Source organism: Meles meles, chromosome X (genome assembly GCF_922984935.1).
Source record: "Meles meles chromosome X, mMelMel3.1 paternal haplotype, whole genome shotgun sequence".
NCBI classification, from domain to species: Eukaryota; Metazoa; Chordata; class Mammalia; order Carnivora; family Mustelidae; genus Meles; species Meles meles.
In genome coordinates, this window is record NC_060087.1 from 113,303,898 (window position 1) to 113,317,004 (window position 13,107).

General features: G+C 45.2%; 1 protein-coding gene across 1 annotated transcript in view; it reads left to right on the top strand.

The window, feature by feature from the left end:
- The first annotated feature begins 11,292 nt into the window (after window positions 1-11,292).
- Window positions 11,293-13,107, top strand: part of STK26 (serine/threonine kinase 26) — a 52,739-nt gene continuing 50,924 nt past the window's right edge. The window contains exons 1-2 of the mRNA XM_045996517.1: window positions 11,293-11,470; window positions 11,571-11,721. Coding sequence (XP_045852473.1) covers window positions 11,680-11,721 — 42 coding nt within the window. The 5' untranslated portion in view covers window positions 11,293-11,470; window positions 11,571-11,679. The remainder of the gene's footprint in view (window positions 11,471-11,570; window positions 11,722-13,107) is intronic.

Consider the following 13,107-nt stretch of genomic DNA (forward strand, 5'->3'; position numbering starts at 1 on the left):
GAGGCAAATGGACAGGAGAACAGAAGTACCACTATTCATGGACCATCAGTTCTGTAAAGCAGTTTATGTTCATCATCTCATTTAATCCTGTCAGCATTCGAAAGAAGGATTAATAACTCCCATTTTGCAGATGAAGAAAAGGAGGCTCAGATATCAAGTTCACAAAGTTAATAAGGTCTGTGCTCCAAAGCCCATGTTTATTTTTCCCATTAAATTCCCATGTTTATTTTTCCCCCATTAAATTGTACTATCTTTCAAAAAGTAGATGCCACTTACTCTGTTTTAGAGTAAAAATTTCAAAGTAGGAAGACAATGGTGGGACACGGCGGTGGTTCAGTAGGTTAAGCATCCACCTCCGGCTCAGGTCATGATCCCTCCCAGCTTGGTAGATCCCGCATCTGGCTCCTTGCTCAGCAGGGAGCCTGCTTCTCTCTCTGCCTCTGCCTGCGGCTCCTCCTGCCTGCCCCGGAGCGCTGCTCGCTCGCTCTCTCGCTCTCTCTCTCTCTCGCTCTCTCAATCTCTCTCTCATAAATAAATAAATAAAATTTTAAAAAAGAAAAGAAGAAAATGGTGTGAGTAAATTATCCTGTATTTTTCTTTTAGAAAGCTCTTACTCTTTATAAACATAAAGCTGCTTTGTGAAGGAAGAAAAATGGGTTTTGAACAACAGTACTTATCAGTTAATTCCATTTGTTGTAGCGAAGCACACTTTTTTTTAACCTCTCCTACTGGAGAGCATGGAAGGAAAAATTACCACTTTAAGAACAAAAATTCCCATTAAAAATGCTGTGCCCAAATGATATCAACAATCAGAATAAATTAAAAGAAATTCAAACTTGTAGACCTGTGATCGTGCCTGTGATATATTCATTAGTCATGATTTTTTTTCAATATTCCACATAGAGAAAATGAAGCTCTCTACCCCCCATTTCTCATAATCAGTAGAAGCATAGTGGTTAAAAGCATAAATTCTGATGTCACAGTCCCTTGGTTCAAATTCCAGCTCTACCCCTTAAGAACTATATGACCTTGGCCTGAAGAGTTGTCAGACTGAGCAAGTAAAAATATGGGATGGCCAGTTAAATTTGAATTTTAGATAAATGATGTTTTTCAGTATAAGTATGTCTCATGCATGACTATTCATTACTTATCTAAAATTCAAGTTTAGGGGGAGCCTGGGTGGCTCAGTTGGTCCGGCATCTGCCTTCGGCTCAGGTCATGATCCCAGGGTCGAGGGATCAAGCCCCGCACTGGGCTCCCTGTTCAGCAGGGAGCCTGCTTCTCCCTCTCCCTCTGCTGCTCCCCCTGCTTGTGCTCCCTCTGTTCAATAAATAAACAGAATCTTTTAAATAAAATTCAAATTTGACTGGGCAACCTGTATTTTATCTGGCACTCCTACCTTGGATGAGCTACTTCATCTTCCTGTGCCTCAGTTTTGTCACTATAAAATGGGAATGATGTTACAATCGTAGTACCAAGCCCATGGCGTTGTGAGAATGACATGGAAATATATGTAAATTGGAACCATGCCTGACACAGAGCAAGCATTACATGAATGATAGCTCTTATAATTACCTAATGTTCTAGTTACCTTAATACAAGTTGGGCTTGGGCTCCTGCTTTAAAAAGGACAATGAAAGAATAACTTTATATCTCATTTACTAGGTGCAGAGCCAGAGTGGAAGAGCAATACTGAAGTGTATTGTTATGCATACTCACATCGAATACCTTACTTTTTTACTAGGAAACGTATTCAATAACTCAGCATTTTACAACCAAGACACTGTTTCTTCTGTTATTGTTCACATAAATGACTTTCCAAACAGCAATAACCTTTTTATGTTTGAGAGTCTGGAAAAAAAATAAGAACATGTCTTTTTTTTTTAGTATATACTTCATGAATTAAATCCATCCTTCACAACATACTAAGCACCCAATTCTCTGAATTTGCGTAGCAGGAATCTGTAAATCGTCAGATGCAAAAGAAACATTAAAATTTAAGAGCTGGTATGTTTCAGTTTCTTGTAACACCTGAGAAAAACCCAAACACATAATAAAATGCATTGTACAAAACATTTAGAATATAATCTATTTGTATCTGCTTTCATGATTTCAGACTGTAAATGTCTACCGCTATTTTCCCAATTTATATGAAAAGCATGATTTATCTATGTTAATTTCAAGTTCGCATTTAGCCACTTGAATGCTTACCTTCACATATGGTAAACTACAGGGATGTGTGAAGTTTCACAAAAGGTCAATAGCACAGAAAGAATGGAAGAACCAGAATAGTATGAATGATTCTGAAAAATTGGAGAAATATTAACTAAAGTTGCTGCGCACTTCCACAGCAGGCAAATAACATGGCTTTGCCAGTAATCTGCGCTTTAGATTGCAATAAATTCTTCCTGTTTTTCTTTCCACTGTAGAAGACACTAACTTGGCTTCACGAAACGAGGCATGCATGTCATCTCCCACCTCATTTTCGTTTGAGTGTAGGAGGAGAAATCTAATACAAACTGCTCTGGTGCACAATAATCTGTTTTACAGTTGCATGCAAGAAAACTGTCCCAGAAAACCTGGCAACGTAGCATTCAGATCTCTTCATGTCACTGCTGTCCTTTACTCCACTCTTTTTTTAGCTGTCATTATCATGCATTCAAAGGGTTATCTAGGTATGCAGGGACACAGCAGAAAAATTTAGTAGCATAATCTTATAGAGATGAGATTAATAATCACTGCTCTGAAGAAAATGGTATGCTTTCTGCAGATAGATCTGATGTCAGTTGGCACAGGCAGCATCTCACTGGACCAAAACATGGGACAATTATTCAAGAAGTGACTCTCTAAATAGGAAGTGAATGATTCCAACTTGGCTTCTACTTTTTATGTCCCTTATTGACAACTTGCCATCAGGTTACAAAGGATTCTTCTCTGCAATTCTTGATCTATATTTGCAATCTGACCTCTTTGTTATTTTTGACGAGCTTCTGGACATCCACGCTTGGATATCACACAGGCACTTCGAACTCAGCGCACCCAAACTGAACTCCTTATCTTTTCCCCAAACCTGGTCCTCCTCCTGTATTCCCTGGCTCAGCTCCAGGAATCAACATTTACCCATTTCCCTAAGCTAGATGTCTCTGGCATTTTATTTATTTATTTTTTAAACCTCTCCCTCTGGTCCTGGCCACTTGCAATCAATTGAATGCTGTTGATTCCACCCCCAAATTGTTTCTGGAATCTATCCCCTGCTCTTAATCCTCATAGCCATAAATTTAACTCAGTCCTTCCTCTGTACTATTACAATGGCCTCCTAATGGCCTCTTAATAGGTCCCTCTGCTTCCAGGCTCTCCCATATCGAATCTATCCTTTATGTACTAACCAGAGGGGCGTTTTGTTTTTGCTTTTTGAACATTCAAATCTGGAGCAAATTCCTCTCTTCCTTAAAACGACTCAGTACCCCTAGGAGCTTACAGGATCAAGTCCAAAGTCTTTAGCATGGCACACAAGGCTCGCTGTCTGCCCCTCACTTCCCCTTCCAACCTCATTACTAGGATGCTTCATGTACTCTGTATTTTTGCCTGTTAAACCAAACTACCAGCTAGTCCTCAAAGAAAGCTTGTCATTTCTCTAAGCTAGTGATTCATAACCAAGAGGACACATCATAATCACCCAAGGATTTTTTTTAAGATTTATTTATTTATTTATTTATTTGGGGGGGGGGGAGGGGCAGAGGGAGAGAACCTTTCAAGCAGAATCGTCGTGGGGCTCCATCCCGCAACCCATGAGATCATGACCTGAGCTGAAACCAAGAGTTATACACTCAACTTACTGAACCACTCAGGAGCACTCCTCTCCCGCTCTTTTTCTGTGTTTTGTTTTGTTTTGTTTTGTTAATAAAATACACACAAGCCCTTTCTCCACCTCAGATCTACAAAACCAGAATCTCTACAAATGGAGCAGAGTACGTAGATTTTAACTAGATCATAAGGTGATGGGGGATACACATGCCTGGCTTAGGCATTTGTTTGTGCTATTCTTTCTATCTGGAATGTTCTCTCTACTCCCTCTCCCCAGGGCTTGTCCTGGCCACTTTTCAAGGCTTAGTTCAAATGTCACCTTTTTTGTGAAGCCTTCCAGGATCTACACAGGTCAAATGTACTTCCCTCTGGTGCCTACTGCGGTAACATTCAAATGTAGTGTTATTATAATCATGTATCACTTTGAGTGCTCCTTGTTTTTTATGGTGTTCTCCTGCAAGAAAGCGAACTCCTTGCGTTTCTTTGTATTCTCAGCACTTAGCACAGTTCCTAGCACTGTGCTCAAGAGATATGTGAGAAAGAGAAGAACAGAGGAGAAAGAAAAGGAAAAAGGGAAGGGTGGTGTGGCCTTGGCTGGCTCTGGAGCCCAAGTGCAAACATAAAAAGACATCCTGTCTTCTATTTCTCAGCAAAAACCCCGTTACAGTCTACAGTTGGGCCCTGTGGTGGGCCTCATGGGATAACATACTGACTTTTTACTAATTTTCAACTTTCAATTTGGCACAGGAAAGAAACAATGAGTAGGGTGGAAGCTTTGCTTGTCTACAATGTCGAGTTTCTGCCCCCAGAAACTTCTGGTAGTCCCTGATAATAGTCCTGCAAGGGCTGCCTGTTATTCCGCGGCTCTGTTCATGTCCTCTTGAGAACAGCAGTAACAAAACCATGGGAGCTTTTACCACAGGGTGACAGAACCTCACGGAGCAAGCTGAAGGGCGGTAATTTGACACAACTGCCTTTCTTAGAGGTCCTGGCGACAACTTCCTTTTCCTCAGTGAGAGCTGATGGCATAGTCACTTCCTATTTGGTCTCAACTGCCAGTTTTTTTTTTCCTGTTTTTAACTGCCACCTTTGACTAGAACTGTTTTCTTGAGGAGCCTCCAAATTCAAGAACAAGGGGTCAATTCATTCCATCCTAAGAAGTTAACTCAGAGGGGAAAGTATCACCCCGATTGGTTGTTCAGCGTCATTTCATGGTAACACATGAAGGGTTCTCCTGTGGCTAAAACCAGCATCTGAAGTGCACAGAGAAGTTACCTGACTCCATTACAAAGAGCCCAGTCTCCCAAAGACTCCCTCCTAAGAAACTCGCCAGTCTTCAGGTTCCCAGTGGCACCACAAAACCCTCATTATGGGATGACTGGTGTGGAAGCAGTGTCTCTGTCACCCCCACGGAGGCTGGGAGGGAGGGCATGCTGGGTTCTGAGGCCTTTGCTTTAGGTCCAAGGCCCATAAGGATCCCCAGGGGAACTGTGTGAGAGAATTCTAGCACCCAGCACAACTGGAACCAGGAGGAAACCTCTTCTTGTTCCATCTTTTGACTCCTACCTCGACATGGGAAGGACACTGTCTGGGCCGCACTTACCTCTCGGCTCTCTAACTCATCAGTGAGGCCAAGAGGTAACGAGCTCAATTCTTTTGGTACCTAAATGCAAATATTTCGAAGTGAGTGTGTGTACATGTAAAGAGATATTACAAGCAGGAAACCACTGAAGCAGCGTCTGCCTCCACCCACCTCCTCTGCGGCTCTCTTCCCCTCAGTAGCATCAGGAAGTAAATCTAGCAAGACCAATTCGGCCGGACCGGGTCTTAGACACTAGTGTTTGTTATAAATGATACTGTGCTAGAGTCCTGTGCAAGTCCCCAAAGGCTTAACGCTCCTTGACCGAGAACTGATTCTCTAGGCTTTTCTCCGGATACTTTGCTGGAACAATAGCGAGGCTGCAACCTCTACAAGAACTGTTATGTCATGGTTTCCAGCCTGAGGCCCGCAGACAGTAAAGAGGAGACTGGAGGCATCACATATGTTTTTACGTATTTTTAAAAAAGGACCCTTGACCATCGTCCTTCCAAATATCAGTACGGAGTCTGGCAGCTTGAATCCAAATCTTCCTACCCCTGGACGGTGAGCTTCTGGAATTACCAAAATAATTCCCTTTCATTCCCAATATTTGGATAATTGAAAGAAATTCAGATAACTGAAACACTCTGTCCTTGCGCTTCATACATTGACACACATCATACATTTCAATGTAGTTCTTAAGGAAGGCTCAAACGGTTAGAAGTCCCAAATGTGAAACCCTACCTCTAAATTTTGTCAAGTGGAGTAAGAGGTCAAATTTACCTCAGCGAAGTCATATATTTGAAGGTTCCTAGGTAACGCCTAGTGCACTACAACCTGCTCCATGATGAAATATTTTTTTAATACGTGGTTCCCACTTTATTATTTTTTAAGATTTTATTTATTTATTTGACAGACAGACATCACAAGTAGGCAGAGAGGCAGGCAGAGAGAGGGGGGGGAAGCAGGCTCCCTGCTTTGCGGAGAGCCCAATGTGGGGCCTGATCCCAGGACCCTGAGATCATGACCTGGGGCGAAGGCAGAGGCTTAACCCTCTGAGCCACCCAGGTGGTGGCTCATCACCCCATGATGAAATATTTTTAAGTCAATCATTAAATTTTTCTTAAAGTTATTCTCTGTTCAGTATTACTTTTTACTAAGTAGTATTCACTCTTTGGGGGTAGATGATCTAGGGTTTCATACGGAGGTGACATAAAAATGACTGCTTTGTTTCCAGTACTCTCCCTTGATGGGGCCCAATACCTTTTGGAGTATTTTTTGTTGGTGGTGGCTTTTCGGGCTGTTTTTTTGGCCTTTGTTTTTGTTTTTTTGCCCCAGCCACCACACTGAACTGCAATGCTCAGGGAACAGTGTTTCCCAAGTCTGTTTCTTGGTTAGTAACCCTCAATGCAAAGAGTACAGAGCATGGTTCTCAAAGTTTGGCACCACTGACATTTTGGGCTGGGCAGTCCCTTGTTGTGAGGGCTGTCTTGCCCACTGGAGTATGGATAGCAGCATCCCTGGCCTTTACCCACTCCCGATGGCATCCTCTCTTCCCCATTTGTGACAACCAAAACATCTCTAACAGGCAAAACTGCCCCTGGTTGAGAACCAGAGCCCTAATACATCATTACGTCACCACTGCCTACATCAAAGTTTGTCTGGCCATTTCTATCTCCCTACACTGTAGCCATGAACCAATTCACTCAGTAAATATTTATAAACATGGGTAAAGTTAAATATTTAATATTGAGGGTATGACACATGTCAGGAAATTGAAACCACAGATTGTAAATTTAAATTATTAAGTTTTGGTGGGCTCAAAGATAACGTCTAACTTCACTGATTTTGCTTAATCTGTATACGATCTTACTTTATTTATACAGTTATTAAGTATTCATAGCCACTCAGGTCCCAATGAACAAGCAGGTAGCAAATCCAATCTGAGGCACAATCTTGCATTCTATGGGGCTACCAAAGAGCATACGATGTGGTGTCTCCCCTCAAGGAAATTCTTCCATCGAGTTGTGGAAATACATGTAACATATCACTGGACTCTGGGCTGACATTTTGAAGTATTCAAGTGTCCTTTTTGGTGTGGGGTAACAAAAGCACACACGAATTTCTTTTTATTTTATTTATTTATTTATTTTTATTTATGTCATTTTATTTAAATTAAGAAATATAGGGCACCTGGGTGGCTCAGTTGGTTGAGCGACTGCCTTCAGCTCAGGTCAGGATCCTGGAGTCCCGGGATTGAGTCCTGCATCAGGCTCCCTGCTCAGCAGGGAGTCTGCTTCTTCCTTTGACCTTCCCCCCTCGTGCTATCTTATTCTCTCTCTCTCTCAAATAAATAAAATCTTTAAATTAAGAAATATATATATGTATATATGAAAAAGCATAACCAAACCACAAGGAACTCCATGTCACAACTCAAGCGATCACGATCAAGTATAATTACGACAACAGATTATAGTTTATTTAATAGCAGTGGACCTAAATAAGGGTCGGAAAGTTTACTAAGATTTCAAAAGCAGTGTTTTTAAGGAAATGTCTCATAGTTCAGGTCTCAAAATTTAGCATTCAGTCTTCCACAGTTTGGCTCAGAAGGACGTCAGGGAAAGTCCCTTCGTAGATGGGTGTAATTCACTTATTTATTAAAATTACACAACTCACTCTTAGGCAGTTGGGAAATTAAAGTAACTGGAAAGAATTTATAGTAACATATAGTAAAGTGACATATAGTAAAGTGAACAATTTAAAGATTCAACAAGAGCAGTGACCAGGAGGTTAGCCAAGCATCAATTAAAAATACAGTGTACCCATTACTAGCCTAGCACTATACTAACCTCAGTGAGCAATTCAAAGGAATAAATCATTCATTCATGCATTCATCACTCATTCATTCAACAAATATCTCCTGAAGGCTTATTATGTGCCACACACTCTTCTCGGCTCTGAGGATACAGCACGGAACAACCCCGACAAAAATCTTGCCCTCAGAAAGCTGACGTTCTACCTGAAAAATTTCTAGGTAAGAGAAGCTGGATCTCTGGCCTCAGGGAGTTAATCACCTTGCTGGGCAGACCAAACAAATCAAACCCATGAAATAAGAAGAAAGGACTACAATGTTGAGCACTACTTCCACCGATACGCAAGAGGAGGAGTATTGAAGGAGGATCTGGAACAATGAGGACGGTTCAGAAGGGCTGGGACTTGAGATTTAGACCACTGCTACTCAAAGCATCACCTGAGAATCACCAGTATTGGCACCACTTGGGAAACATTTAGCAATGCAGAATCTTGGGCCCATTCCAGACGTGCTAGATCAAACTCTGCAGTTTAAAAAGAATCCTAGGGAACTTCTTCTTTTTTTTTCTTTAAGATTTTATTTATTTAGGGGCACCTGGGTGGCTCAGTGGGTTAAAGCCTCTGCCTTCGGCTCAGGTCATGATCCCAGAGTCCTGGGATCGAGCCCCACATTCTGCTCTCTGCTCAGCAGGGAGCCTGCCTCCTCCTCTCTCTCTCTCTCTCTCTGCCTGCCTCTCTGCCTACCTGTGACCTCTGTCTGCCAAATAAATAAATAAAATCTTTTTAAAAATATTTTATTTATTTATTTGACAGAGAGAGAGGTCACAAGTAGGCAGAGAGGCAGGCAGAGAGAGAGAGAAACAGGCTCCCCACTGAGCAGAGAGCCCGATGCGGGGCTCGATCCCAGGACCCTGAGATAATGACCTGAGCCAAAGGCAGAGGCTTAAACCACTGAGCCACCCAGGCGCCCCTAAATAAAATCTTTTTTTAAATAAAATCTTTTTTTAAAAGATTTTATTTATTTGACAGAGAGAGAGAGAGCACAAGCTGAGGGTGAGGCAGAGGGAGAGGGAGAAGCAGACTCTCTGCTGAGCAGGGAGCAGGATGCAGGGGCTCCATCCCAGGACCCTGGGATCATGAACCAAGCCCAAGGCAGACGCCTAGGGCAGAGCCACACAGGCGCCCTCAAAGGCAGATCCTTAACCAACTGAGCCACCCAGGTGCCCCAAGAATTCTAGGGAACCTATAAGGACATTAAAGTTTAGGTGGCACTACAGATTTCTGGCCAGGCTGGCATTGTTAAGTGTGAGCTAGGCTGGTGGAAAATGGAGAGTGGACTGGGGCCTATCATCAGGTAAGAAGTTGGGAGGGCCTGGACATGGGGAACTAGGAGTAAGGAGAATGCAATTATATCCTTTATCATCTGAATGGATAATGAAATGTGATGGCTCTACATGCAATGGAATATTATTCAACCTTGAAAAGGAAGGAAATCCTGCCATTTGTGACAATATGGATGGACTTCGAGGGCATTATGCTAAGGGAAAGAAGTCAGAGACCGAGAGAGAGAGAGAGAGAGAGAGCCTAAATACTGAATGATCTGAAAAATACCAAACTTACAGAGAGTAGACTGTTGGTTGGCAGGGGCAGGTGAGAGGGGACACAAGTCAAGGTGGTCACAGGGTACAAACTTCCACTTAGAAGATGAGTAAGTTCTGGGGATGTCATGTACAGCATGGTGGCTAGAGTTTACAACAATCTATTGTATCCTTGACAGTTGCTAAGAGAGTAAATCTTAAAAGTTAGAGGGACTTGTGTTTGGATTCTCAGCTCTACCACTTAACTGTGTGATATTTGGATCAAATTATTTAACCCCACCGAGGCCTTTTCATCACCTGTAAAATGGTGAGGGAGGCAATATGACCTCAGAGGACCCTTGTAACGATTCAATCTGGTTACGCGTATCTAGCACTTGGCAGTCCCGGCACAAAGAAAATGACACCCATTAATAATAATTACACTGATAACAATAAGATGCTATCTTTTGAGAAAGATTCAAAAGCATCAAAACCACAACAACAACAAAAGAAACTTTTAGCGAGTGTCTACTAGAGCCCCAACACTGTGTTGGGTATAGACCTATAATAACCTGCAATGTAAGGAACTTCATCCTCGTCTTAAATTGGCACTTGGATATGACATTTTTAAATGTAATTAACCCCTGTTGGTCCGCAAAGGTGCCTTCATGATGAGATTTCTGTAATTGTTACTATTATCATTGTTAACTGTTATTATCATTGGGGTAGTCTCAAAAGGCCTCCTCTCCCTGCTGGAGTGGAATTTAAGAGCGCACAGAGGCAGGGAATTGCTGAAACCACGGCTGCGTATCTGTCAAGTTTGGTAAGGCGTACTACTAATGATCCAGTCTCATTTTCCATGCCTCTGTCATCCTCATTAATTTTCTGTTGATGTACTATCTCTTTTCCAATCCTCCCCCCCTTCCACGTGCAAACTTGGGAAGAGAAGCCCCAGTCTGGCCGCCGTCCACGAACTGACAGCCCAAGAGGCAGGGGTAGCCTCAGGTTCAAGTCACCTGAAGCATGTCTGGGGGCGGGGAATCCAGAATGCGAGCGAGCCGCTAGGGATCCCTCCAGAGGCGCCGCCCCACCCGAAGGGGTGGGGGGCAGGGACCCGACTGCGAGAATGAGTCCACCGACTCGGTGGTTTTCCGTGCCTCCACCCTCAACTAGATCCGGGAACCTAGAGGGACTTCCAACACTCGCCAACTTTCAACTCAAGTCGTCTCTGAAGCTGCGTGTGCCCCAGCTTCGAACGCTTGCCTGCAACGTGGCCGCGTCTGGGACGCCCTCCTACCCCCAGGGTCACCCAGACTCCTCCATTCCCTTCCCAGGCCGAGCCGGGTGCCGGGTCCCCCAGTCCCTGGCTTCTCCTCTCCGTGTGCGCGGGGGGAGCCCGCCCCTCCGCCGGCTAGCCCAGCCACAGCCCTGCACCGCGAGGAGCCCCGGAGCTCCTGACACCGCCCGGCCGCAGGGCGGGGGCAGGGCCAACAGCGGAACCGCCCCCAACCGCCTCCCGGGCCCGGCGGGCGGGCGGCTTGCTGGGGCTCCTCCACCTCCTCTTCCTAAAGCGGCGAGGCGCAGACGGGCGGCATCACTCGAGCCCAGGTCCCGGCCACCGCCACACGCTGCGCCCCGCGTTCAGGAGGAGGAGCGGCGGCGGAGGCGGCGGCAACAGCGGCGGGCGGGCGCCAGAAAGGTAGACTGAGTCCCGGGCAGCCGCGCCGCCAACCGCCCACCCCCCAGCCCAGGGCTACGTGCCACCAGCCCCTTCACCCCACTTATGTGTGTCCTTCCAGGCCCCGGTCGAAAAGCCTGGGAGGGCCGCCGAGCTACCCCCGGAGGAGGAGCCAGTCCGAGCCCCAGGCGCCGCCGCCGCAGGAGCAGTGCGAAGCAGCAGTCGCCTTCATGGCCCACTCACCGGTGGCTGTCCAAGTTCCCGGGATGCAGGTGAGGAAGCCCAGGCAGCCTCTGCCGACCACGTGACTGCCTCGGAGCCCCGTGCGTGGTCCCCGGCCACCCGAGGCGGCCCCGGGACTCTCCTGAAGGCAGGGTCGAGCGCAGGGGCCAGGTGACCCTGGAGTAGGGCTCGAAGCGTTTCCCGGCGTTTAGGCTGGCTGGTGCACTGCGCGGGGAGGGCGGGGAGGGACGCGGCGCGCGGCGCGGTGCGGGGGGAGGGGGCGGGGGAGCGTAAAAATAGGCCAGATCCAGACACCTGCGCGTTCAGAGCTTGGTCCGGCTGGAGAGTGGAGGTGGGAGGTCTGAACCTGGGAGAGATGGAGGTGTTTCGGAATTTGTGGGGTAAAACGCAAGTCGTCCCCCCCCCCCCCCGCACACACACAAGTTGGGGCGGAGCAAGACAAGGGGGTGTCGGTGGCGGCGGCATTGAATTGGGCTCTTCCTGTGTTCGTAGAGCGAAGAGCGAGGTGGCTTCTTTTCCCTTTTTGCTGTTGCTTCTTAAGGGCGAAGTTCTGTCTCGCTCGCCCCACCTGGCCCATCCCATGGTGTGGCGTGAGAAATGCAGGGTTCTGTGTCGGAGTGGCCAAGGTGATGACTCCCCAGTAGCCCCCCCCCCCCCGCCTTTCCCACAAGAGACTGTTGCATGTGGTTAAAGGAAGTTTTTTGTCCTGGACAAGGGACTAATGATTGGGACCCATCTCCTTACTCCAGATTAACCCAGACCCCTCCCCTTCGTTATGTTTTTATTTTTATTCAAGAAGAAATAAGCGATGTGTCCCTACACTTTTTACATGGTTGGGTTTTTAAATTGGTTCATTTCAAGCTATCTGCTGAATGTTACTCAGATGTACTAACTTTTAAGCGTTCACTTTTTTTTCCTTTGCTAGTCTAAACAACCCATTTGTAGCTTCAGTCCTTCATTATCTTCTAAAAATGTGAAAGCAGACTTTTTCAAGTTAAGAAAACACGATTAGAGTAGTAAATAGACACCTTATGTTTCTAGTAAAAATCAAGCGCTGTGGATTGGGGACTCAATTTACTAATTGATGCATGGAGTTCATCTTTTTTTTTAAGCAATAGGTCATATTTTATGCATGATCACAAAAAAGGAATTTTAAAAATACTTTATCACAAAAGGACCATTTGTGTGGGACATACATCAATCCTAGGACTCCCGTGTGTACTAAGCACCAGGCCTTTTAGCTGAGTATAGAGTATGTCTGTGTTGAGTCCCAGGAAGTCGGTGTGTATTTTATAAAAAGAGAGAGAGGGAGGGAGGGAGGAAGAAAAAGGGAAATGAGAAATATTGGGGCTTTTTAAAAGGTTAATCCATTCAGGCTTTACAGAATGCTTCAAACTTTTTTCTGAGACCACCCC